The sequence below is a fragment of the Salmo salar genome, chromosome ssa03, assembly GCF_905237065.1.
Source record: "Salmo salar chromosome ssa03, Ssal_v3.1, whole genome shotgun sequence".
NCBI classification, from domain to species: domain Eukaryota; kingdom Metazoa; phylum Chordata; class Actinopteri; order Salmoniformes; family Salmonidae; genus Salmo; species Salmo salar.
The window spans coordinates 12427596-12451588 of record NC_059444.1 but is presented as its reverse complement, the minus strand read 5'-3'; the positions used below and the strand labels follow the sequence as shown (position 1 = coordinate 12451588).

Here is a 23993-nt window from a genome sequence, read left to right as displayed (position 1 = left end):
TTCAACGCTCTTAGTTGTTGTGGAAATCGATTACTTTGTGCATCGCTGACTGACGATCTTTAAACTTATTTTTTGTTGTCTATGCAACAGCAGGGCATGGTCAACAACGTCGAAAACTTTCAGTTAGTCAATAAAGTGATACGCAATGCTCTTTTTTTGTCCTGTGCATCCTGAAGATCACTGATCACCTTGGTTACAGCTGATTATACTATGTTTAGCTCTGAAACCAGACTGGCTTTGGGATATGATACAATTATTGTAGAGAAAATCTTTCAGCTGTGAATTAGTCGGTTTTCAAGTTTTACAAATCTTATATAATAGTTGATGGGTTAACATTATAGAATAATAATTTATTGGACACAGAACACTATACTAAAAACAAATAACAACTTTATTCAAAAATACAAAGCATAATGCTATTCTCTGTGACACAAAAAAACAAACTTTACTTGACACCAAGCGCCATAACATGTTATGACAACGTCATAACACTGTCATGACCAATATACTTACACGTGTTGTGACATATATTGCGTTACTTTAAGGCTGGTTATGACACCTACATAAGTGTTACCACGCTGGGTGTCAAGGAAAGTGTTACCAAAATAACACTAGGAAATACATATGAAATAAAACATCAGTGATGTTCTTGACAAGCCAAAGAAAATCAATCACGCAAAACTGTAATACATGTACATATACTGGCAAATTTACATAGTCGCTTAGATACCAGATACAAATAAAATGAAGTATTATTACCTTTGACCTAAGAAGAGTGTTTGACATCTATTTGACATGTTTGATCTGCTTCCCAACCAAACACACATTGATATAGCTACAGTATGTCCATTTAACAGATGATTTGAACCAAAGCGACTTACAGTTATGCGTGTATACATTGCTCTGCAGTCCATGTAGTTATATAAACCTGAAATAGCAGCATGCTGTGGCTGAAAAACCCCAGCTGTGCTCAGTAGGGGGAAAACGTTTTGAAACAGAGTGAAACGGGGAGGTACTACCTGGGCCCATATCCACAAAGCGTCTCAGAGTAGAACATTGGTCGCAAGTGCTGAGACTGGAGCCATTTTTCTCCTACTCTCATGTCATAAGAGTCCCACCTAGTCGGCAGATATTTAGGAGACCTCATGAGCTGTCCTAACCAGTTAAGAGTTACCAGCAGTTGTCTTGATAACAGTAAAGGGCAGTGAGTCACTGGTTCCTGCACTATAGACAAGCAATTGATCTGGAGTTGAAAGAATGGTTTGATATTTCTATACGATCAACCCATAAATAATCTAGACCTTCATGCAACAGTAGGTATCTCTTGTGCTTTTGACAATGATTTTACACGAGGCCTAATTCACATGATGATATGCCTAAATACTTATAACCACTAGGCTAATAAATTATCACATTTTTATTTTGACTATTTCATTAACCTACATGTTATATCAAGATGTCCCTTTGGAGTGCAATATCCCTAAATTGGGCATGCTTATAAGTTTGGCAATTGACAGCATCTAGGGGCTATGTGTTTGGTGATTAATGATAGACCTTTCAAAATGTTTTAGGCAACATTATCGGCAAGTGACTTGATGCCTACTGTGCTAAAAAGAGATTCAAAGTCGTTGAAGGGGAGAGATGAGTGTGTTGATATAACAGTAATATAATCAAAATTCTGCTTTTATCAACCATCATACTGTATGATTCAGTGCAATGCCTTTCAGATTATAAATATAAGAATTTGTAAAAAAACAAAACATTTATAATAAGTTATGCATGCCAACATATTAGGTAAGAATTAAGAGTAGTTTTATGTTGTTTCCTTAAAACAAGTGAACAGGATTCCTAGGACCTTTTCTGAGATGCTTTGTGGATACGGGCCCTGAACAATAAGAACACAGAGAAAAAAAAAGTCCCGTACCGAACTTGACCCCATCTTAAAGTCTGGAGTAGGTCTGAGTACAGGGTAGTATTCACTAGGCACCAAAACAAACAAAACTGAATGAAACGGAGGGACCACCTGAATGTGTAATAAGAAAGGATTATTTTCCTTTTTGCATTGAACATCATTTTGATACGTTTTGTCCTTACGAATATGACCCAGGTATGGGATATTATGGCTCCCAGAGTCTACACACTCTTCCCCCAACTTGCCTCTGCTCCCATCCTCATTACAGGTCTTTGGGGCAGTACTTCTTCTCAAACTGTGACACGTCAAACTTGCGGGTGCAGCCTTTGTAGTTCATGTACCGTATCTTTCCGAAGATGGGTCTCTCGGCCCAGCCCTGGTCATGGACCCCACATATGGACCACATACAACCTACAGAGAGATAGATAGGGTGGGGGAAAAAAACGTTGCAGTGTAAAACAGACATGGTAGCAGTCGTAAGAACAAAGATTCAGCACGAGGCAAGCATGTAGAGGTGCAAATGGATGTTGGTTTAATTTACACAGTGCTGGTGATGACGGTGACAAATGTACAAGTTAATATATTTAGAAAAAGGTTTGCTTTCCAAATGGCAGCATTCAAAAGACCAAAAATATAATAATAACCCCTTAAATCAGGCAAAACCTGTCTTAACCAGAAAGCGCAAGTGGAGTCTACTAGGCTCAGATGCAGCCTCCCCATTAAGTTACCAAAATCAAAAGAACATACCCAAACGGTAGAGCTGCACAATTAATCAAAATTGCGATATAGACATGTGCAATATCCATAATCGCAAATCTGCGATATTTTTGAAACGGCACTTAGCCATTAGCCATCTTTAACGCCCATTTATTTTACTTTTGATTTATTGCTCGAGTTGACGGAGATCCCTCTCCATCCCTCCTCTTTAGGCCGGAGATCCCTCTCCATCCCTCCTCTTTAGGCCGGAGATCCCTCCTCTTTAGGCCGGAGATCCCTCCTCTTTAGGCCGGAGATCCCTCCTCTTTAGGCCGGAGATCCCTCCTCTTTAGGCCGGAGATCCCTCCTCTTTAGGCCGGAGATCCCTCCTCTTTAGGCCGGAGATCCCTCCTCTTTAGGCCGGAGATCCCTCCTCTTTAGGCCGGAGATCCCTCCTCTTTAGGCCGGAGATCTCTCCTCTTAAGGCCGCTTCTCAATACCACATACACCAAGCCCCGCACCCTGTCACTCAAGCAGGCAGTTCCTTGTGTTTCAGATTCACTCTGCATGCATTGACCAAACAGCATGCAGTCAACAGATTTTACCAAACAAGAACTTTGCTTCTTAATTTAAGCCCACGTTCTCCACACAGAGTGTACAACCCATTAAGAACACCTTCCTAATTCACCCTCCTTTGCCCACAGAACATCCTCAATTTGTTGGAGCATGGACTCTACAAGGTGTAGAACGCATTCTATAGGGATGCTGGTCCAAGTTGACTCCAATGCTTCCCACAGTTGTGTCAAGTTGGCTGGATGTCCTTGGTGTGGTGGACCATTCTTTACACACGTGAAACTATTGAGCGTGAAAAACCCAGCAGCACTGCAGTTCTTGACACAAACCGGTGTGCCTGGAACCTATTACCATACCTAGTTCAAAGGCACTTAAATATTTTGTCTTGCCCATTCACCTTATTTAAAAAAAAAAAAAATAATTTAAAAAAATATATATATATTTTTTTTTTTTACCTTTATTTAACTAGACAAGTCAGTTAATTAAGAACAAATTCTTATTTTCAATGACGGCCTAGAAACAGTGGGTTGGTTAACAGCTAATCGCTAGCTAAATCCACTGAGCTAGGGAAACTCTTGCTAGCAAACTCTTGCTAACTTTTGCGCTGATATAGGCCGGTAACAGGGTGGAGTAAATCAGCAATGTTGGTTGAATAGCTTCCTCTTAAAATCAGAGGAAAAGGTACAGAATATTCTAAAATATATGTCGGAATGTACCCATCTATTTAAATCTAATTAGGGTCCCCTGTGAAACACTGACCAACACTTTGGTTCCTACCCTGACCTTTTCATTCGTTGTTATGCTAAACAAAACTGCATTCCAAGTTCCCATTGTACTCCAACCATAAAATTAGAATGATAATTCTATTCCTAGGATTCCAACAGTTTACCCCAGTGTTTTGAGTATTAAAATCGCAAGTAAAATCACTATTTGGTACAAAAACGCAATGCAGGCCTACCAAACAGGCACCTAAATACAATAAGCCACACCTATCCTGACGCGTCATGCCAGGTACTTCTGTGCACGGGCTTTCACAAAACATTAACAAGACAGAGAAACTGGACACATGCTCTCCAAAAGAAGACAATGAAGATAGACACTAAACTGGTAAACAGAATGAAATAAACCAAACTTCTTTCAAATGAGTGTAGTGCAGTTTGTGAGCTCTACAAACATTTCCACTTCGGGAATGAGAATGGTATGAATGGTATGAATGTATTAACATAATTTACAGTGTCCAAATATTCTAGATTACTGGCATTAACGGTAATTTTAGATACTGTATATTTAACAAGGAATTGACAAACAACTGACACAATGAAACAATGAATCATATGAATTGGCGGGAGACAGTGCGCATTAGTGGAGAGAACAGACCTTCCTATTTGGCACAGAACAAACGTGCATTAAGTATACATCAGGTATTTGGAGTTGTCTTAAAGACAGACTTTCTTGCATAAATGCATTTATTTGACAAAATTCCGTAACAAAACATTACCTTGTAAGATGTATTGACATAGATGCGTCAACATTACCTTATAAGATGCATTGACTGTTAGACAAGTAGAAGTCTCAGCATTATCAAACTTTACGATCCCAAGGGGGACATTTTGGTTTGCAGGCAAGGGTATTATTATTTATGATCTCCCAGATCCATCTATTTATATCTGTATGCTACCTTGCTAGCTCCATTTCTATCCGGTCAAAGGTCACGTGGAGAAATTACAAATTAGACTTATTATAAGTAAAAAGCTGCACCTCCACCAGCTCAAGGCAAATTCAATGGGATGACACATTGGTTAGGTCTGCCCGTACACCTATAAATTAACCTTGCTTTCACCTACCCAGTTCTATCAGATCTAGGAACATTGAAGGGGTGTAGGAAGAGGCTAGGTGCAGAAATGGAACCTGGCCTTACACCAAAATAATAGGTGCTTTGGGTAAGAATTGAACCAACCACCAGTGAGTCACTTACCTACGAATCCATTAGGGTCCTGCCCGTCCAACTCGTATCGGTCGTTGAGGTAGATGGCGATGGACAGCGCTCCCTCTGGTGAGGAGGTCCACTCCAGGATCTTCTTGGCCCAGTACATCCTTAGGAAGCCATGCATCTTACCCTCAATCACCATCTGGTACTACAGGAGGAAGGATACAAGATGGACAATTTATTTACAGTGATATAGGGCTGTCCCGGACCCCAAAAAATCTTGGTTGATCGAGAGTCATCTGTTCTTTCAATCAATCGATTTGTCTAAATTTAAACTTGTATTTTTTCATATACAGTGTATTCGGAAAGTATTCAGACCTCGACTTTCCACATTTTGTTACGTTACAGACTTATTCTAAAATTGATTAAATTGTTTGTTTCCCCTCAATCCACACATAATAGCCCATATCGACCAAGCAAAAACAAGTTTTTCGAAATCTTAGCAATTTTTTTTTTTTTTAAATAACTGAAATATTACATTTCCATAAGTACTCAGACCCTTTACTCAGTCCTTTGTTGAAGCACCTTTAGCAGCGATTACAGCCTCAAGTCTTATTGGGTATGACGGTACAAGCTTGGCACACCTGTATTTGGAGAGTTTCTCACATTCTTCTCTGCAGATCCTCTCAAGCTCCGTCAGGTTGGATGGGGAGTGTCGCTACACAGCTATTTTCAGGTCTCTCCAGAGATGTTCGATCGGGTTCAAGTCCAGGCTCTGGCTGGGCCACTCGAGGACATTCAGAGACTTGTCCCTAAGCCACTCCTGCGTGGTCTTGGCTGTGTGCTTACGGTCGTTGTCCTGTTGGAAAGTGAACCTTCACCCCAGTCTGAGGTCCTGAGCACTCTGGAGCAGGTTTTCATCAAGGATCTCTCTGTACTTTGCTCCATTCATATTTCCCTCAATCCTGACTAGCCTCCCAGTCCCTGTCACTGAAAAACATCCAAACAGCATGATGCTGTCATCACCATACTTCACCGTCGGGATGGTGCCAGGTTTCCTCCAGACGTGACGCTTGGCATTCAGGACAAAGAGTTCAATCTTGGTTTCCTCAGAGCAGAGAATCTTGTCTCTCATGGTCAGAGTCCTTTAGGTGCCTTTTGCCAAACTCCAAGCGGGCTGTCATGTGTCTTTTACTGAGGAGGGGCTTTTGTCTGGCCATGCTACCATAAAGGCCTGATTGGTGGAGTGCTGGAGAGATGGTTGTCCTTCTGGAAGGTTCTCCCATCTCCACAGAGGAACTCTGGAGCTCTGTCAGAGTGACCATCGATTTCTTGGTCATCTTCCTGACCAAAGCTCTTCTCCCACGATTGCTCAGTTTGGCGGGGCGGCCAGCTCTAGGAAGAGTCTTGGTGGTTACAAACGTCTTCCATTTAAGAATGATGGAGGCCACTGTGTTCTTGGGGACCTTCAATACTGCAGAAATATTTTGGTACCCTTCCCCAGATTTATGCTTCAACACAATCCTGTCTAGGACACTTCCTTCGACCTCATGGCTTGGTTTTTGCTCTGACATGCACTGTCAACTGTGGAACCTTATATAGACAGGTGTGTGCCTTTCTAAATCATGTCCAATCAATTGAATTTACCACAGGTGGACTCCAATCAAATTGTAGAAACATCAAGGATGATCAATGGAAACAGGATGCATCTGAGCTCAATTTCGAGTAATAGCAAACGGTCTGAATACTTATGTGAATAAGGTATTTCTGTTTATTTTGAACACATTTGCAAACATTTCTAAAAACCTGTTTTGTCATTATGGGGTATTGTGTGTAGATTGATTAAAAAAAAATCTATTTTAGAATAAGGCTGTAACGTAACAAATCAATTATATGCACTGAGCCTGTCTGATGCTTTAAGTGAACTATTTTATGAAATAATTATGACAAACAAATTACTTGATTGCATTTAAAATCATGAATGACTCGTATGCTTCGTGATGACATTAACCAATGAATGACTGATACAGTAGCCTATATAAGTATTGAAATATAGGCCTAAGTAAGTTACGGTATTAAGACTAAACATGATGCGCTGTTAGGTCTACAGCTTGATGGTGGTTATACAAGGCTGCTATACTAAGCCTACTAATGATGATTACATTACTTATTATGCTGATCATAATAACAAGAAAAAGTTGGGTTATTGTTATAAATATTTTTCTGACAATTTGGAACAGTGTAAACACTGAATAAGTGAGAGACGCTGTTCTTACGAGATAAAAAAAAGTGCAAAGCCTTTATTACAGCATAGCAAAGATTAAAAATAGCAGAACGTGAAATTGTTTATCCGACATGTTGTGGTTGCGTGAGGCTTGGCGCTCATGGAATCAGTCGGCTATTAAAACACACTCAAACTGGCAACAGAAGCAGGATGTGTCTTATTTCTGTACATATAAACTATATATACACAAAAGTATGTGGACACCCCTTCAAATTTGTGGATTCGGCTTTTTCCGTTGCTGACAGAAGTATAAAAAAAAAAGCACACAGGGATGCACTCTCTATAGACAAACATTGGCAGTAGAATGGCCTAACTGAAGAGCTCAGTGACTTTCAACACGGCACCGTCATAGGACGCCACATTTCCAACAAGTCAGTTCGTCAAAACTCTGCCTTGCTAGAGCTGCCCCGGTCAAGTGTAAGTGCTGTTATTATGAAGTAAAAACATCTAGGTGCAACAACGGATCAGCCGTGAAGTGGTAGGCGACACAAGCTCACAGAATGGGACCACTGAGTGCTGAAGCGCGTAAAAATAGTCTGTCCTCAGTTGCAACACTCCATACAGAGTTCCAAACTGCCTCTGGAAGCAACGTCAGCATAAAAACTGTTTGTTGGGAGCTTCATAAAATGGGTTTCCATGGCTGAGCAGCCACACACAAGCCTAAGAACACCATGCGCAATACCAAGCGTTGGCTGGAGTGGTGTAAAGCTCACCGCCATTGGACTCTGGAGCAGTGGAAACACGTTCTCTGGAGTGATGACTCACACTTCACTATCTGGAAGTCCGACGGACGAATCTGGGTTTGGCGGATGCCAGGAGGACGCTACCTGCCCCAATGCATAGTGCCAACTGAAATAGTTTGGTGGAGGAAGAATAATGGTCTGGGGCTGTTTTTCATGCATCTGGCTCCTTAGTTCCAGTGAAGGGAAATCTTACAGCATACAATGACATTCTAGACGATTCTACGCTCCCAACTTTGGGGAAGGCCCTTTCCTGTTTCAGCTTGACAAGCATTTGATTGACTGATGCCAGCAAGTATTTGGCCTCCTCCCTTGATCATTTTTAAAAATAAAAGAATTAGCCAATCAGCTCAACTGTGGGTTGTCCTGGTGCAGAAAAATGCCTCTCAAGGGAGGCCAGTTTGGATTTGGCTTGACAATGCCCCGTGCACAAAGCAAGGTTCATACAGAAATGGTTTGTTGATCGGTGTGGAAGAACTTGACTGGCCTGCGCAGAGCCCTAACCTCAACCCCATCTAACACCTTTGGGATGAATTGGAACGCAGACTGCGAGCCAGGCCTAATCGCCCAACAACAGTGCCCAACCACACTAATGCTCATGGCTGAATGGAAGCAAGTCCCCTCAGAAATGTTCCAACATCTAGTGGAAAGCCTTCTCAGAAGAGTGGAGGCTGTTACAGCAGCAAAGGGGGACCAACTCCATATTAATGCCCATGATATTGGAATGTCATGTTCGACAAGCAGGTGTCCACATACTTTTGGCCATGTGTATATGGATGATTTATAAAGCCAGGCACATTTAACAGTTAGGCTTTTGATTATAGAGCTAATTAAGTTGGGGTTCTCACTCTCTCCTCACTTTTCTTAGACAATTAAGTCAAGGTCTGTTTTCTTCTCAACTTCACTGCTGCCTCTGCCGCATTGTTCTCAACACCAATATGCTGGGTAACTTTGCTATTATGCACATAGCAACATGGTCTAGGAAAAGGCGCCAATTTAACAGCATGTTTCAGAACCGCGGCCAGCGACCACTATCCAACGCAAAAGAAAGCGCATTTGTTATAAAATAATATTTTTATTAGTGTTGCGCCATTGTTCTTATGTAATATAACCATATACAATTCCAGTAGTGCACGTCTTAGCGTGATGGACCTTGCCATCCCCACGGCCTTCACAATGGATTAGTCCACTCAGACAGGTGTCTTGTACACTATGATGTTTTGTTGTTGATTTCTTCAGTCGAGCAGTAGCAATCTCTGTCGACCAAGAGCTTATCGACAAAACAATCGTAAATGGGGTCAGCCCGGCAGTGAGTTGACTTTATTGAAGACTGAGCTTCTTTTTAACTTCCCTAAGGTATAGTTATTTCTGGGAATTGCTAACCAGCAAACGGTTAGCAGGAAACGACACCAGAGGGAAGTCGAAAATTCCCTTTTATGCTTCAACTTACAGCAATGAGTGCATTCATATGTGTCAAAGTGATTGGAGTTGTTTTCATGCACTCACTATATTATAAGTTGCTTTGGATAAAAGTGTCTGCTAAACTGCAGATTTAATTACATGATTTATGTTAAGAAATAAATACAAGTCTTGTTGTTGTTCTGAGAATTGCTGAATTGGCTGGTTTGCATGTTGATAGTCTATGGGCGGTCAGTACTGTAAATGATACCTGGGCTGCGTTCCAGAGCTTGTCATGGGTCTGGGCTTTCTCCAGCTGCTCGCGGGTATAGACGTATGGTCTGGGGTCTTTGGCGTGATCTTTCAACGTTTTCTGGGCCCAGTCATTTGCACCTAGATCAAATACAAGGATCATGAATGTTAACTTAGCAAAACAGAACGGAAACATCCCTTCCCCTTTAAAATGTCACAATAGACTTTAAATTGTTGCATTGTCTAAGACCCTGCACATAATCTACCATGTAAATACTAATCAAATGTTATTTGAAATGCTTACGGGCCCTTACCAACAAAACAGAGAGAAAGAAAATAGAGAAAGAAACACGTAATAATAAATACTTCATGAGTAACGATAACTTGGCTTTATACACAGGGTACCAGTGCCGAGTCGATGTGCAGGGTACGAGGTAATTGAGGTAGATATGAACATAGACAATACCAGTCAAAAGTTTGGACATACCTACTCATTGCGGGTTTTTATTTTTACTATTTTCTACAATCCGGAATAATAGTGAAGCCATCAGATCTATGAAATAACACATATGGAATCATGTAGGAGCCAAAAAAGTGCTAAACAAATCAAAATATATTTTATATTTGAGATTCTTCAAAGTAGCAACCCTTTGCCTCGATGACAGCTTTGCACACTTTTGGCATTCTCCCAACCAGCTTCATGGGGTAGTCACCTGGAATGCATTTCAATTAACAGGTGTGCCTTGTTAAAAGTTAATTTGTGGAATTTCCGAACCTTCTTAATGCGTTTGAGACAATCAGTTGTGTTGTGACATCGTAGGGGTGGTATACAGAAGATAGCCCTATTTGGTAAAAGACCAAGTCCATATCTGGCAGTCTCTATGGGGGTGCCACAGGGTTCAATTCTCAGGCCGACTCTTTTCTCTGTATATATCAATGATGTCGATCTTGCTGCTGGTGATTCTCTGATCCACCTCTACACAGACGACATCATTCTGTATAAATCTGGCCCTTCTTTGGACACTGTGCTAACAAACCTCCAAACGAGCTTCAACACCATACAACACTCCTTCAGTGGCCTCCAACTGCTTTTAAATGCTAGTAAAACTAAGTGCATGCTCTTCAAACGATTGCTGCCCGCACCCTCCCACCCGACTAGCATCACTACTCTGGACTAGAGGTCGACCGATTATGATTTTTCACCGCCGATCCCGATTATTGGAGGCCCAAAAAAGCCGATGCCGATTAATCGTCCGTTTCTTTACATGTATTTATTAATAATAAATGACAATTACAACAATACTGAATGAACACTTATTTTAACTTAATATATTACATCAATAAAATCAATTTAGCCTCAAATAAATAATGAAACATGTTCAATTTGGTTTAAATAATGCAAAAACAAAGTGTTGGAGAAGAAAGTAAAAGTGCAATATGTGCCATGTAAGAAAGATAACGTTTAAGTTCCTTGCTCAGAACATGAGAACATATGAAAGCTGGTGGTTCCTTTTAACATGAGTCTTCAATATTCCCAGGTAAGAAGTTTTAGGTTGTAGTTATTATAGGAATTATAGGACTATTTCTCTCTATACGATTTGTATTTCATATACCTTTGACTATTGGATGTTCTTATAGGCACTTTAGTATTGCCAGTGTAACAGTATAGCTTCCGTCCCTCTCCTCGCTCCTACCTGGGCTCGAACCAGGAACACATCGACAACAGCCACCCTCGAAGCAGCGTTACCCATGTAGAGGAAGGGGAAAAACCACTCCAAGTCTCAGAGCGAGTGACATTTGAAACGCTATTAGCGCGCACCCGGCTAACTAGCTAGCCATTTCACATCGGTTACACCAGCCTAATCTTGGGAGTTGACAGGCTTGAAGTCATAAACAGCGCAATGCATTGCGAAGGGCTGCTGGCAAACGCACGAAAGTGCTGTTTGAATGAACGCTTACGAGCCTGCTGCTGCCTACCATCGCTCAGTCAGACTGCTCTATCAAATCATAGACTTAATTATAACATAATAACACACAGACATACGAGCCTTAGGTCATTAATATGGTCGAATCCGGAAACTATCATCTCAAAAACAAAACGTTTTTCCTGTCAGTGAAATACGGAACCGTTCCGTATTTTATCTAACGGGTGGCATCCCTAAGCCTAAATATTCCTGTTACATTGCACAACCTTCAATGTTATGTCATAATTACGTAAAATTCTGGCAAATTAGTTTGCAACAATCCAGGCGGCCCAAACTGTTGCATATACCCTGACTCTGCGTGCAATGAACGCAAGAGAAGTGACACAATTTCACCTGGTTAATATTGCCTGCTAACCTGGATTTCTTTTAGCTAAATATGCAGGTTTAAAAATATATACTTCTGTGTATTGATTTTAAGAAAGGCATTGATGTTTATGGTTAGGTACAGTAGTGCAACGATTGTGCTTTTTTCGCAAATGCGCTTTTGTTAAATCATCCCCCGTTTGGCGAAGTTTGCTGTCTTTGTTAGGAAGAAATAGTCTTCACAGTTCGCAACGAGCCAGGCGGCCCAAACTGCTGCATATACCCTGACTCTGTTTGCAAGAAAAGTGACACATTTTCCCTAGTTAAAAGAAATTCATGTTAGCAGGCAATATTAACTAAATATGCAGGTTTAAAAATATATACTTGTGTATTGATTTTAAGAAAGGCATTGATGTTTATGGTTGGAGCAACGTGTACCTAAGCGATTATATGCAACGCAGGACAGGCTAGATAAACTAGTAATATCATCAACCATGTGTAGTTAACTACTGATTATGATTGATTGATAGTTTTTTTATAAGATAAGTTTAATGCTAGCTAGCAACTTACATTGGCTTCTTACTGCATTCGTGTAACAGGCAGGCTCCTCGTGGAGTGCAATGTAAAGCAGGTGGTTAGAGCGTTGGACTAGTTAACCGTAAGGTTGCAAGATTGAATCCCCGAGCTGACAAGGTAAAAATCTGTCGTTCTGCCCCTGAACAAGGCAGTTAACCCACCGTTCCTAGGCGGTCATTGAAAATAAGAATGTGTTCTTAACTGACTTGCCTAGTTAAATAAAATAAAAAATATAACAATTAAAAATAAAAATAAATAAAAAAATTAAATTAAATAAAAAAGACATTCGGCCAAATCGGCATCCAAACATACCGATTTCCGATTGTTATGAAAACTTGAAGTCGGCCCTAATTATTTGGCCATTCCGATTAATCGGTCGACCTCTACTCTGGACGGTTCTGACCTAGAATATGTGGACAATTACAAATACCTAGGTGTCTGGTTAGACTGTAAACTCTCCTTCCAGACTCACATTAATGATCTCCAATCCAAAATTGAATCTAGAATCGGTTTCCTATTTCGCAACAAAGCCTCCTTCACTCATGCTGCCAAACATACCCTCGTAAAACTGACCATCCTTGACTTTGGCAAATTGGATGTTGTCTATCACAGTGCCATCCGTTTTATCACCAAAGCCCCATATACTACCCACCACTGCGACCTGTATGCTCTCGTTGGCTGGCCCTCACAACATATTCGTTGCCAAACCCACTGGCTCCAGGTCATCTATAAGTCTTTGCTAGGTAAAGCCCCGCCTTATCTCAGCTCGCTGGTCACCATAGCAACACCCAGCCTAAGCACACGCTCCAGCAGGCATATTGCACTGGTCATCCCCAAAGCCAACACCTCCTTTGGAGTCTATATGAAGCTGCAGTCTCATTTCTCCCTCTCTAACTTTAAGCATCAGCTGTCAGAGCATCTTACCGATCACTGTACCTGTACACAGCCAATCTGTAAATAGCACACCCGACTACCTCATCCCCATATTATTGCTTACCCTCTTGCTCTTCTGCACCCCAGTATCTCTACTTGCACATCATCATCTGCACATCTATCACTCCAGTATTAATGCTAAATTGTAATTATTTCACCTCTATGGCCAATTTATTGCCTACCCCCCTACATTTGCACACACTGTATAGATTTTTCTATTTTTCTTTTCTTTTGTGTTATTGACTGTACATTTGTTTGTGTGTAACTCTGCGTTATTGCTTTTGTCGCACTGCTTTGCTTTATCTTGGCCAGGTTGCAGTTGTAAATGAGAACTTGTTCTCAACTGGCCTACCTGGTTAAATAAATAAAAAAATATTATGGCAAGAACAGCTCAAATAAGCAGAGAGAAACGACAGTCCATCATTACTTTAAGAGATGAAGGTCTTCAAGTGCAGTCGCAAAAACCATCAAGCGCTATGATGAAACTGGCTCTCATGAGGACCACCACAGGAAAGGAAGACCTAGAGTTACCTCTGCTGCAGAGGATAAGTTTATTAGGAGTTGCCAGCCTCAGAAAATGCAGCCCAAATAAATGCTTCAGAGTTCAAGTAAGACACACATCTCAACATCAACTGTTCAGAGGAGACTGTGTGAAATCAGGCCTTCACGGTCGAATTACTGCAAACAAACCACGACTAAAAGGACACCAAGAAGAAGAAGAGACTCGCTTGGACCAAGAAACACAAGCAATGGATATTAGACCGGTAGAAATCTGTCCTTTGGTTTGACAAGTCCAAATTTGAGATTTTTGGTTCCAACCGCCGTGTCGTTGTGAGACAAAGAGTAGGTGAACAGATGATCTCCGCATGTGTAGTTCCCACCGTGAAGCATGGAAGAGCTTTGCTCGTGACACTGTCTGGGATTTATTTAGAAGGCACACTTAACCAGCATGGCTACCACAGCATTCTGTAGCGATACATGGGACTATCATTTGTTTTTCAACAGGACAATGACCCAACACACCTCCAGGCTGTATAAGGGCTATTTGACCAAGGAGGAGAGTGATGGAGTGCTGCATCAGATGACCTGGCCTCCACAATCACCCGACCTCAACCCAATTAAGATGGTTTGGGATGAGTTGGACCGCAGAGTGAAGGAAAAGCAGCCAACAAGTGCTCAGCATATTCCTTCAAGACTGCTGGAAAAGCATTCCAGATGAAGCTGGGGGTGAAAAAAGGAAAAGAAAATAGCAGCAGTTCTGGCCTTTATCTCAGCCCGAATGTTGCCTGTAATCCATGGCTTCTGGTTGGGATATGTACTGTCATGATGTTGGCCTGTGGGTAAGGTTTATGACCCCCCCATAAATACCTTTCTCCCTTCCCTCTCTCTCTGACTCTACTGAAGGACTCTTGAATAGCCTTTGTTAAACATAGAGAGTCTGGGAACATCAAACAAGTGGGGGGAAAGGAACCATATTTCGGTAATAGAACCAGTTGAAAATATGCGTTGGTACTTAATGTATATAATGTCTGTTTGAATATTAAACTATTTGTGATAAGATTAAATGTAATTTTAGCTTCCAAATGAGAGAGTTGGGTTTTCATAATGTTAGAGCCCTGCTCAATCAGTGGCCCGCCCCTGTGAAGAGACATGGGTTATAAACTATGAAACACACCCTTCTCTCCCTCCACTATATAAGCCCTTGACGAAAATGTAACCTCCTGTTCCGAGGACGATAGACCCTTTTAACGTATGGATCGTCGTCCTAACATGTCAACTACAGAACTAAGCCAACCTCAGCGTGAGCTTTGGTTGTGAATGGTATGAATTTTGAACTCTTATTCACTAAAGAAGTGAGACCTCCTAGCTGTTGAGTTAGCAACAGCAGCTGTAAACGTGGGCTGGGAAAGGACGGACGACGTATCCAATCTAACACACAACGACGATACTACGACGTATTCAATTTACCACCAGAGACATTCTTCCGAGGACAGGAAGATCTCTGTTGGCCAACACGGCCAGCATCTACGACCAACCTAGCGAAGCGCAGCTCAGAGTAAATATTTATTGCATTTTCCTTTTCCAAGTGGGCGGTAATTTAGAATGTATAAGATACTGTATTTACGAAAGCTTAGCTTTTCCCTTTGTTCCTCAGTCTTCCCGCTCTTTCATTCAAGCCCAACCCCCTCTCTTTGTGTAACCAGCCATCATACAGGTTCCGTCCACCAGGGATGTTTTCTGTATGACATAATTAGCATTCTGTGTATATGTAATTCTGTGTGATTAGTTAGGTATTTAGGAAATAAATAATTAAACCCAATTTTGTATTGCTGATTCAACTTGTTAGCCAGGGTTCGTGAAGATAACCAAGAATTTACAACTTTCAGATGAGACTGAAATAAAATGACGATTAATATTGACTGCTATTGATGTGAAATATTACTAGGTCTTTAAGAGTTTATTTGGAAGATAACAGCTCTATAAACATTCTTTCGTGGTGCCCCGACTTTCTAGTTAATTACATTTACATGATTAGCTCAATCAGCTAATATTAATTACAGAGAAAGGATTTTATAGAATAGCATGTCATATCACATAATCCGGGATAGCCAAAGACACGACAGTACATACGGTCACCGTGGGGACGACGTCATCAATGCACTTGTTAACGAAGCCGGTGACTGATGTGGTAAACTCCTCAATGTCATTGGATGAACCCCAGAACATATTTCAGTCTGTGCTAGCAAAACAGTCCTGTAGTTTAGCATCTGCTTCATCTGACCACCTTCTCTAGCTGCACAGATGACATGCTGGTAGAAATGAGGTAGAACGCATCGGTTTCCCATTAAAATCACCCGTCATTAGGAGCACCGCCTCTGGATGAGCATTTCTTGTTTTCTTATGGCCCTACACAGCTCGTTGAATGTGGTCTTAGTGCCAGCATTGATTTGTGGTGATAAATAGACATCTATGAAAAAAAAGAAACATCCCTTTTTCAGGACCCGGTCTTTCAAAGATAATTCGTAAAAATCAAAATAACTTCACAGATCTTCATTGTAAAGGGTTTAAACACTTTCCCATGCTTGTTCAATGAACCATAAACAATTAACCGTTCCAAAAGGTATATGTTCATTAAGACACTAACAGCTTACAGATGGTAGGCAATTAAGGTCACAGTTATGAAAACTTAGGACACTTAAGAGGCCTCTCTACGGACTCTGAAAACCACCAAAAGAAAGATGCCCAGGGTCCCTGCTCATCTGCATGGACGTGCCTTAGGCATGCTGCAAGGAGGCATGAGGACTGCAGATGTGGCCAGGGCAATAAATTGCAATGTCCATACTATGAGACGCCTAAGACAGCGCTAAAGGGAGACAGGACGGACAGCTGATCATCCTTGCAGTGGCAGACCACGTGTAACAACACCTGCACAGGATCGGTACATCCAAACATCACACCTGAGGGACAGGATGGCAGCAACAACTGCCTGAGTTACACCAGGAACGCACAATCCCTCCATCAGTGCTCAGACTGTTCGCAATAGGCTGAGAGAGGCTGGACTGAGGGCTTGTAGGCCTGTTGTAAGGCAGGTTCTCACCATGGGCACCTATGTGCACAAACCCACCGTCGCTGGAACAGACAGGACTGGCAAAAAGTGCTCTTCACTGACGAGTCGTGGTTTTGTCTCACCCAGGGGTGATGGTCAGAGTCGCGTTTATCCTCGAAGGAATGAGCGTTACACCGAGGCCTGTACTCTGGAGTGGGATCGATTTGGAGGTGGAGGGTCCGTCATGGTCCAGGGCGGTGTGTCACAGCATCATCGGACTGAGCTTGTTGTCATTGAAGGCAATCTCAACGCTGTGCGTTAGAGGGAAGACATCCTCCTCCCTCATGTGGTACCCTTCCTGCAGGCTCATCCTGACATGACCCTCCAGCATGACAATGCCACCAGCCATACTGCTCGTTCTGTGTGTGATTTCCTGCAAGACAGGAATGTCAGTGTTGTGCCATGGCCAGCGAAGAGCCCGAATCGCAATCCTATTGAGCACGTCTGGGACCTGTTGGATCGGAGGGTGAGGGCTAGGGCCATTCCCCCCAGAAATGTCTGGGAACTTGCAGGTGCCTTGGTGGAAGAGTGGGGTAACATCTCACAGCAATAACTGGCAAATCTGGTGCAGTCCATGAGGAGGAGATGCACTGCAGTACTTAATGCAGCTGGCGGCCACACCAGATACTGACTGTTACTTTTGATTTTGACCCCCACCCTTTGTTCAAGGGAGACATTATTACATTTCTGTTAGTAACATGTCTGTGGAACTTGTTCAGTTTGTGTCTCAGTTGTTGAATCTTGTTATGTTCATACAAATATTTACATATGTTAAGTTTGCTGAAAATAAACACAGTTGACAGTGAGGACGTTTCTTTTTTTGCTGAGTTTAGATTAACTCTCTCTTCGTAAATAGTATGGTCTACAGCTTATCATGAGGTATTCTAGCTCGGGCACCAGCTGTTGTTAACAAAGAGAAACACACCCCTCACTTCAGCTTAACTGGGGCTTCCGTTTGATCCTGCAGATGCATAGAAAAACCAGCTAGACATATATTATCCATGTCCTTGTTCAGCCATGATGGACTCTGAGAAACATAGGATATTACAGTTCTTCTGGTCCCGTTGACAGGATAGTCTTGAACGGAGTCATCCAGTTTGTTCTCCGGTGATTGTACGTTCGCCAATAGAACAGTGGGTAAAGGCGAACTATTTATTCGTCAGGGTGCTCGCATGTCGGCCTCCCTTATGGCGTCTCTTCCTTTTCCGAGTCATTGGGATTAGGGCCTGGTCCAGGGTGAGCAGTACGCCCTGTTCCGCAGTTTCCTTGAAGTAGAAATCTTAATCTAAATCGAGGTTAGTGATTGCTGTTCTGGTGTCCAGAAGCTCTTTTTGGTAATAGTAAACTATGATCAGCACAACAACAACAACAAAAAACAGCAGAACTGGTCATGAGCCTGTAGAACGGCAGCTATCCATCGCAGCGCCATTCTAATCAGGTATTTGCTTGGGGCTCTGGTCAAAAGTAGTGCACTACATAGAGAATAGGGTGCCATTTGGGATGCAGATCATGTCTTAACTCAAGAGAACTCGGTCCTCCTCACTCACCCTTCATGCTGTCATAGCTGGGGTTGTAGAAACAGAAGTTATCGGTCAACTCTCTGCGCACCACCAGTTCTTCTGTGAAGGAGGAAACGGACTCGCCGGCACTCTTCCCACAGCGTTTTACCTGCAGCACCACGCGCTGGGCAGACAAGTGACCTGGAGATAGGGAGGGAGAAAGGTAGGGATGGAGAGAGGGTAGAAAGGGGAGAAGGAAAGGGATGGAGGGATAGAGAGCGGGGGAAAGAGAAGGAGGGACAGTCAGTGGAGTCCACCTTGAGCTTCAGAAATAAGTTTGAAAAACATTTGCATACATATAACATTGGATACGAGCAGGCCTGCAAAGCCTGTGTTTCTTTAGGTGGGAGTGGGGCTTCACACCGGGTGGGTGGGAGTGGGGCTTCACACCAGGTGGGTGCTAGGTGTATAAGGTCATAAGAGGTGTGTTTGTAGGCTGGTATCAGGTGAACACCGTGTTTTGAGTTGGCATGTTGAATTTAATTCAACATTTAGAAAGGGGAGAGCTGACACAGGTGTGTATTGCAGGGTCATAGTGGGTGTGTGTTTATAGGCTGAAATAACACTAAAGTTTGTGTTGGCACAAACTCCAGTAAGTTACTTCCTCAACTGACCGAAGCGGATCCACGGCGAGAGCTGACTAACGGCAGAAGAATTGGGGTTGTTCCTCTGAGTGGCAAAGTTCTTGAGGCGCAGGTCGATGAAAGATTCCAACATGGCTATGCCTGCTGCCGTGCCAGACTTGGCCCAATCCACCTCCTCCACCGTCCTGTCCACCTCCAGAGAGGACAATGCCTCTGGCCAGTCTACTGGCTGGAAGGAGAGAAGAGCTTAATTTATTTAAGGTTGTGGAGAGTTAAATATATATGGAGTGGCCCATACCAACAGAGGAGGAAAGATATGAGGAAGAACTTAGGTCTTCTCTAAAAACAACATCAAACTTACTTCCACTTTGTTGTTTGCAGGTCTGGAGGGACATGATAAGTGTAAGCAATACAGCAGAAGCTCCATTGGAAGGCTTTGCAAAGTCATCACCTTATTGCTTACACATATCCTGTGTATTCTGCTAATACGGTGGAAGGGAGACGGTGGGGACTATGGGTTGTTTTCTGATCAGGCAAGGAATGAACCAACTCAGAGAACAACCCATTAACCAACCCAGTTTAGTGGATTGTCTCTATACAAATACCATTAATGAATCCCTCATCTTAATGAGGCCCACCTTCTATAAGTAACCTCTTACTTTGGCGGTTCGGAGAGCAGTGTGTGGGTGTTTGTCCACTAAAGGTATCTCTGTGAGGAACTCGTTCAGAAGCTTGGTGATCTTGTTACGGATCGTCCTGGCAGAATACTCCAGCTTGTCTGATGCCACCCAGCAGGGCACCACGTTATGGGCATCGACCTGCGGTAGTGACGGGAAGATGTGATAGTTGACAGACTGGAAATCCTTTGTTAACATAGCCTGAGAAATTGAAGGAAGAACGCTATACTGGAATTCAATAGGTGTTCAGTGTTGGTATAACAGAGTGAGTTCCATCCCTGTCTACCCAACACGGGACACAAACCTTCTAACACAAATCTTTTGCAAAATGATACTCAAGAAGCACTGGCCCTCAATAACACTGACAAGAATATGGATCTGGGTGCGACATTCATCCTACTTTTACCCCATAATGTTAAATCAAGCCACAACACACCGTCTGTGCATTTTTGTGATACATTTGACAAAAATCTTCGCAAATTGCCATGCAAAATAGCAGAATTGCTGCAGCAAAATAAAGCACTTTCGCTCGCAACTACCAAATAAAGAAAAATGCTAAGTAATCCTGAACGGGACTGATCCGCATACTTGTATGAAGGGGATATCCGATGGAAGCCCCTTTTTGACCTCCTCCACCCACTGCAGCGGTGTCCTTAGAGGGGAGAAGTCAGTCACTACTGCCCCAAAACTCCAGTCCGCCACAAACCCTGGCAGCAATTCTCCAGCGGAGCCCTGAAGCAGGTGGAACTGAATATCCAGGGCACTGCAGTCCTATGAAAGGGGGGACAGATACGTGCATGAGACAAGAAGGAAGCAAGTATAGAGGAGAATCTCAAACGGATTTTCTCGATTCCTCTCGCCCCCTAGCATCCACTCGATGAGGAGATGAAACGTGGAAACAAATGCGCTTGTAAGAAATGAGGCTGTCCTCCTCTATCACTCCATCAGGCAAATTACATTTACAGATGTGGAATCTCTTTTGGCACTGATTGGCCCAATCAGTTATTGCACTGGTTGGGCCATCTCCATCTCAAAGTCTCCCAGCAGCTGTTATTTTCTCAATTGGGAAAACAATTTGAGCCAGTCCCTAGATGCAGGTTGTCTTTTTTTTCCATCATGAATCTTGTTCTGGAGGAAGCTCTGCTCCAAAATCATAAAATCTGATTTTAAACCTAACCTTAACCACACTGCTAACCCTAATGCCTAACCTTAAAATGAAGACTAAAAATAATGTTTGTTTTCATGAATTTATACAATAAATTCAATATTGACTTTGCAGCTGGTCTATCTAAGAGGGAAAGAAAATTAAATAAAAAAATGTGCTCAGTTCTGCCTCCAGGGAAAGACTCATGACAATAAAAGTCAACCTGCTCCTTAGACAGAAAAAACAGGGAAGAGAACACACAAGTCATTTTTACCCCAGACAACGATGGAGGATTTCTCTACCTTAGCGACTTCCTCCAGTCCCCTCAGCATGAAGCCAAAATGGCGGATGGTGGCCAACTCTGAGTTTTGTGGTATCACCAAACAGAAACAGATATGCAGGGGCAGCTTCTCTTCAAGGGCAAGCTGCTGGGCATAGATCAATGCCCAGTTATCTACAGTAAGAGTCAAAGAGAGAAGAAAACATTCTGTTACTGGTGAATATGGCTGCAAATACTGAAATGAATCCACAAAAAAAAATCCCACTACAATGCCAACCCAAACTATACTGGCTTGAATAGTTTATTTTCCCATTGTCATTTCGAGCATGGTGGATGCATAACCAGGCCAAAACACCCCCCCTATCTACATTGACGGGACAGTAGTGGAGAGGGTGAAGAGTTTTAAGTTCCTCGGCGTACACATCACGGACAAACTGAAAATGGTCCACCCACACAGACAGCATGGTGAAGGCGGCGCAGCAGCGCCTCTTCAACCTCAGGAGGCTGAAGAAATTCGGCTTGTCACCCAAAACACTCACAAACTTTTACAGATGCACAATCGAGAGCATCCTGTCGGGCTGTATCACCGCCTGGTACGGCAGCTGCTCCGCCCATAACCGTTCTGCTGTGGTCTGCACAACGCATTACCGGGGGCAAACTACCTGCCCTCCAGGACACGTACACCACCTGATGTCACAGGAAGGCCAAAAAGATCATCAAGGACAACAACCACCTGAGCCACTGCCTGTTCACCCCGCTATCATCCAGAAGGCAAGGTCAGTACAGGTGCATCAAAGCTGGAACCGAGAGACTGAAAAACAGCTTCTATCTCAAGGTCATCAGACTGTTAAACAGCCATCACTAACATTGAGTGGCTGCTGCCAACATACTGACTCAACTCCACCCACTTTAATAATGGGAAAATTGATGTAATCAATTTATCACTTGCCACTTTATATTATATAATGTTTACTTACCCTACATTACTCATCTCTTATGTATTTTCTGTACGCTATACCATCTAGTGCATATTGCCATCTGATGTAATTAAATGTATCACTAGCCACTTTATATAATGTTCTCATACCCTACATTGCTCATCTCATATGTATATACTGTACTCTATACCATGTATTGCATCTTGATGTAATGTATCACCAGCCACTTTAAACAATGTCACTTCATATCATGTTTTCATACCTTGCATTGCTCATCTCATATGTATATACTGTACTCTATACCATCTACTGCATCTTGCCTATGCCGTTCGGCCATCACTCATTTATATATTTTTATGTACATATTCGTATTCATTCCTTTACACTTGTGTGTATAAGGTAGTTGTTGTGGAATTGGTAGGTTATATTACTTGTTAGATATTACTGCATGGTCGGAAGTAGAAGCACAAGCATTTCGCAACACTTGCATTAACACCTGCTAACCATGTGTATGTGACAAATTACATTTGATTTGATTTCACACAGCTCGGCAGTGTGAAAAGGCTACACTTTCTATCAGACATCTTGTTTCTTGTTTGTTTATTTAACTTGGCAAGTCAGTTAAGAACAAATCCTTATTTACAATGACTGCCTATTCCGGCCAAACGCGGGCGACGCTGAGCCAATAGTGCACCGCCCTATGGGACTCCCAATCACGGCCGGATGTGATACAGCCTGGAATCGAACCAGCGACTGTAGTGATGCCTCTTGCACTGAGATGCAGTGTCTTAGGCCACTGCGCCACTTGGGAGCCCACTGTATATCCACTGCTATTGGTAGTGGATATACTGGAGATTTTCTCACCTTGGACCCTGTGATCCCGGTTCATCCAGTAGACTACTCCCTCTGAACCTTGCTTTATCTTCTGGGCTTGGGACAGAAAACGGAGGCGCTTCTTGTTGAATTTCAAGTCCTTCTTCTCCTTCCGTTGCTCTGCCACCACACCCTGCAGCCAGCCCTCTTCTCTACCCCTCTTCCCATTTTTTACAGCCTGCAGCTTCTGCTGTTTGGTGTTGTCCATTTTGGCAAATGTTGCCTTGCGTTTTTCTGCTGGCATGGTGGTTCGATTAATGCTGCTTAGGCCTACTAATTTGGTAAAGGAGCAGTGTCTTTGGCTCTCGAGTGTCAAAAACTTCCAAATGTACTTGGATGCTGGAATGAGCAACAAACTGGATAGAGGGAAGCATTGGAGGATAATTACTAAAGAAATATCACTTTTTCATCTTCAATACATGTTCTAATAATGCAAGCAACCATGACAAAACAGGATGTTATCATGCAGACCAAGGCACCATTTGAAGTAAGCCAGGAAATAATTAAATGACAATCGCACTGAAATGTTTGGCAAGAAATGCCTTACCTGCGATGCATACAGATTATTGAGAACGTGTATTGCAGTCCTTTTCAGAGTTAATATGTTAAACTGAGGCTTCTTGATATGTATGTATTCAAACAACAGCATATGTGTGTCGTGTTCTTTTTGTTTTGTAAGAGCAGATCTTTATGGGGAGGGGGGTACTATGACAACTACACATCCCAAAATGCCATTCGTGTCTCTAGTTTTC

General features: G+C 42.5%; 1 protein-coding gene across 1 annotated transcript; it reads right to left on the bottom strand.

Moving 5' to 3' along the window:
- Positions 1-373: 373 nt before the first annotated feature.
- cpdp (CPD photolyase) lies at positions 374-23948 on the bottom strand. The gene is made up of 10 exons (XM_014189811.2): positions 23789-23948; positions 23233-23597; positions 21453-21604; positions 20595-20777; positions 19989-20147; positions 19360-19558; positions 18734-18886; positions 9802-9923; positions 5157-5316; positions 374-2323 (listed from the first exon to the last, which is right to left on the bottom strand). The coding sequence occupies exons 1-10, from the start codon at positions 23797-23799 to the stop codon at positions 2175-2177; spliced, it is 1653 nt and encodes a 550-aa protein (XP_014045286.1). The 5' UTR covers positions 23800-23948; the 3' UTR covers positions 374-2174.
- Positions 23949-23993: the final 45 nt, after the last annotated feature.

Excerpts from the sequence above, each read along its gene's own strand:
- cpdp (XM_014189811.2), bottom strand. Across the intron at positions 21,605-23,232 it reads CCGGGATCACAGGGTCCAAG|ATAACTGGGCATTGATCTAT; the intron begins GTGAGAAAATCT and ends CTCTTACTGTAG. Across the intron at positions 20,778-21,452 it reads GACTGGAGGAAGTCGCTAAG|GACTGCAGTGCCCTGGATAT; the intron begins GTAGAGAAATCC and ends CCCCTTTCATAG.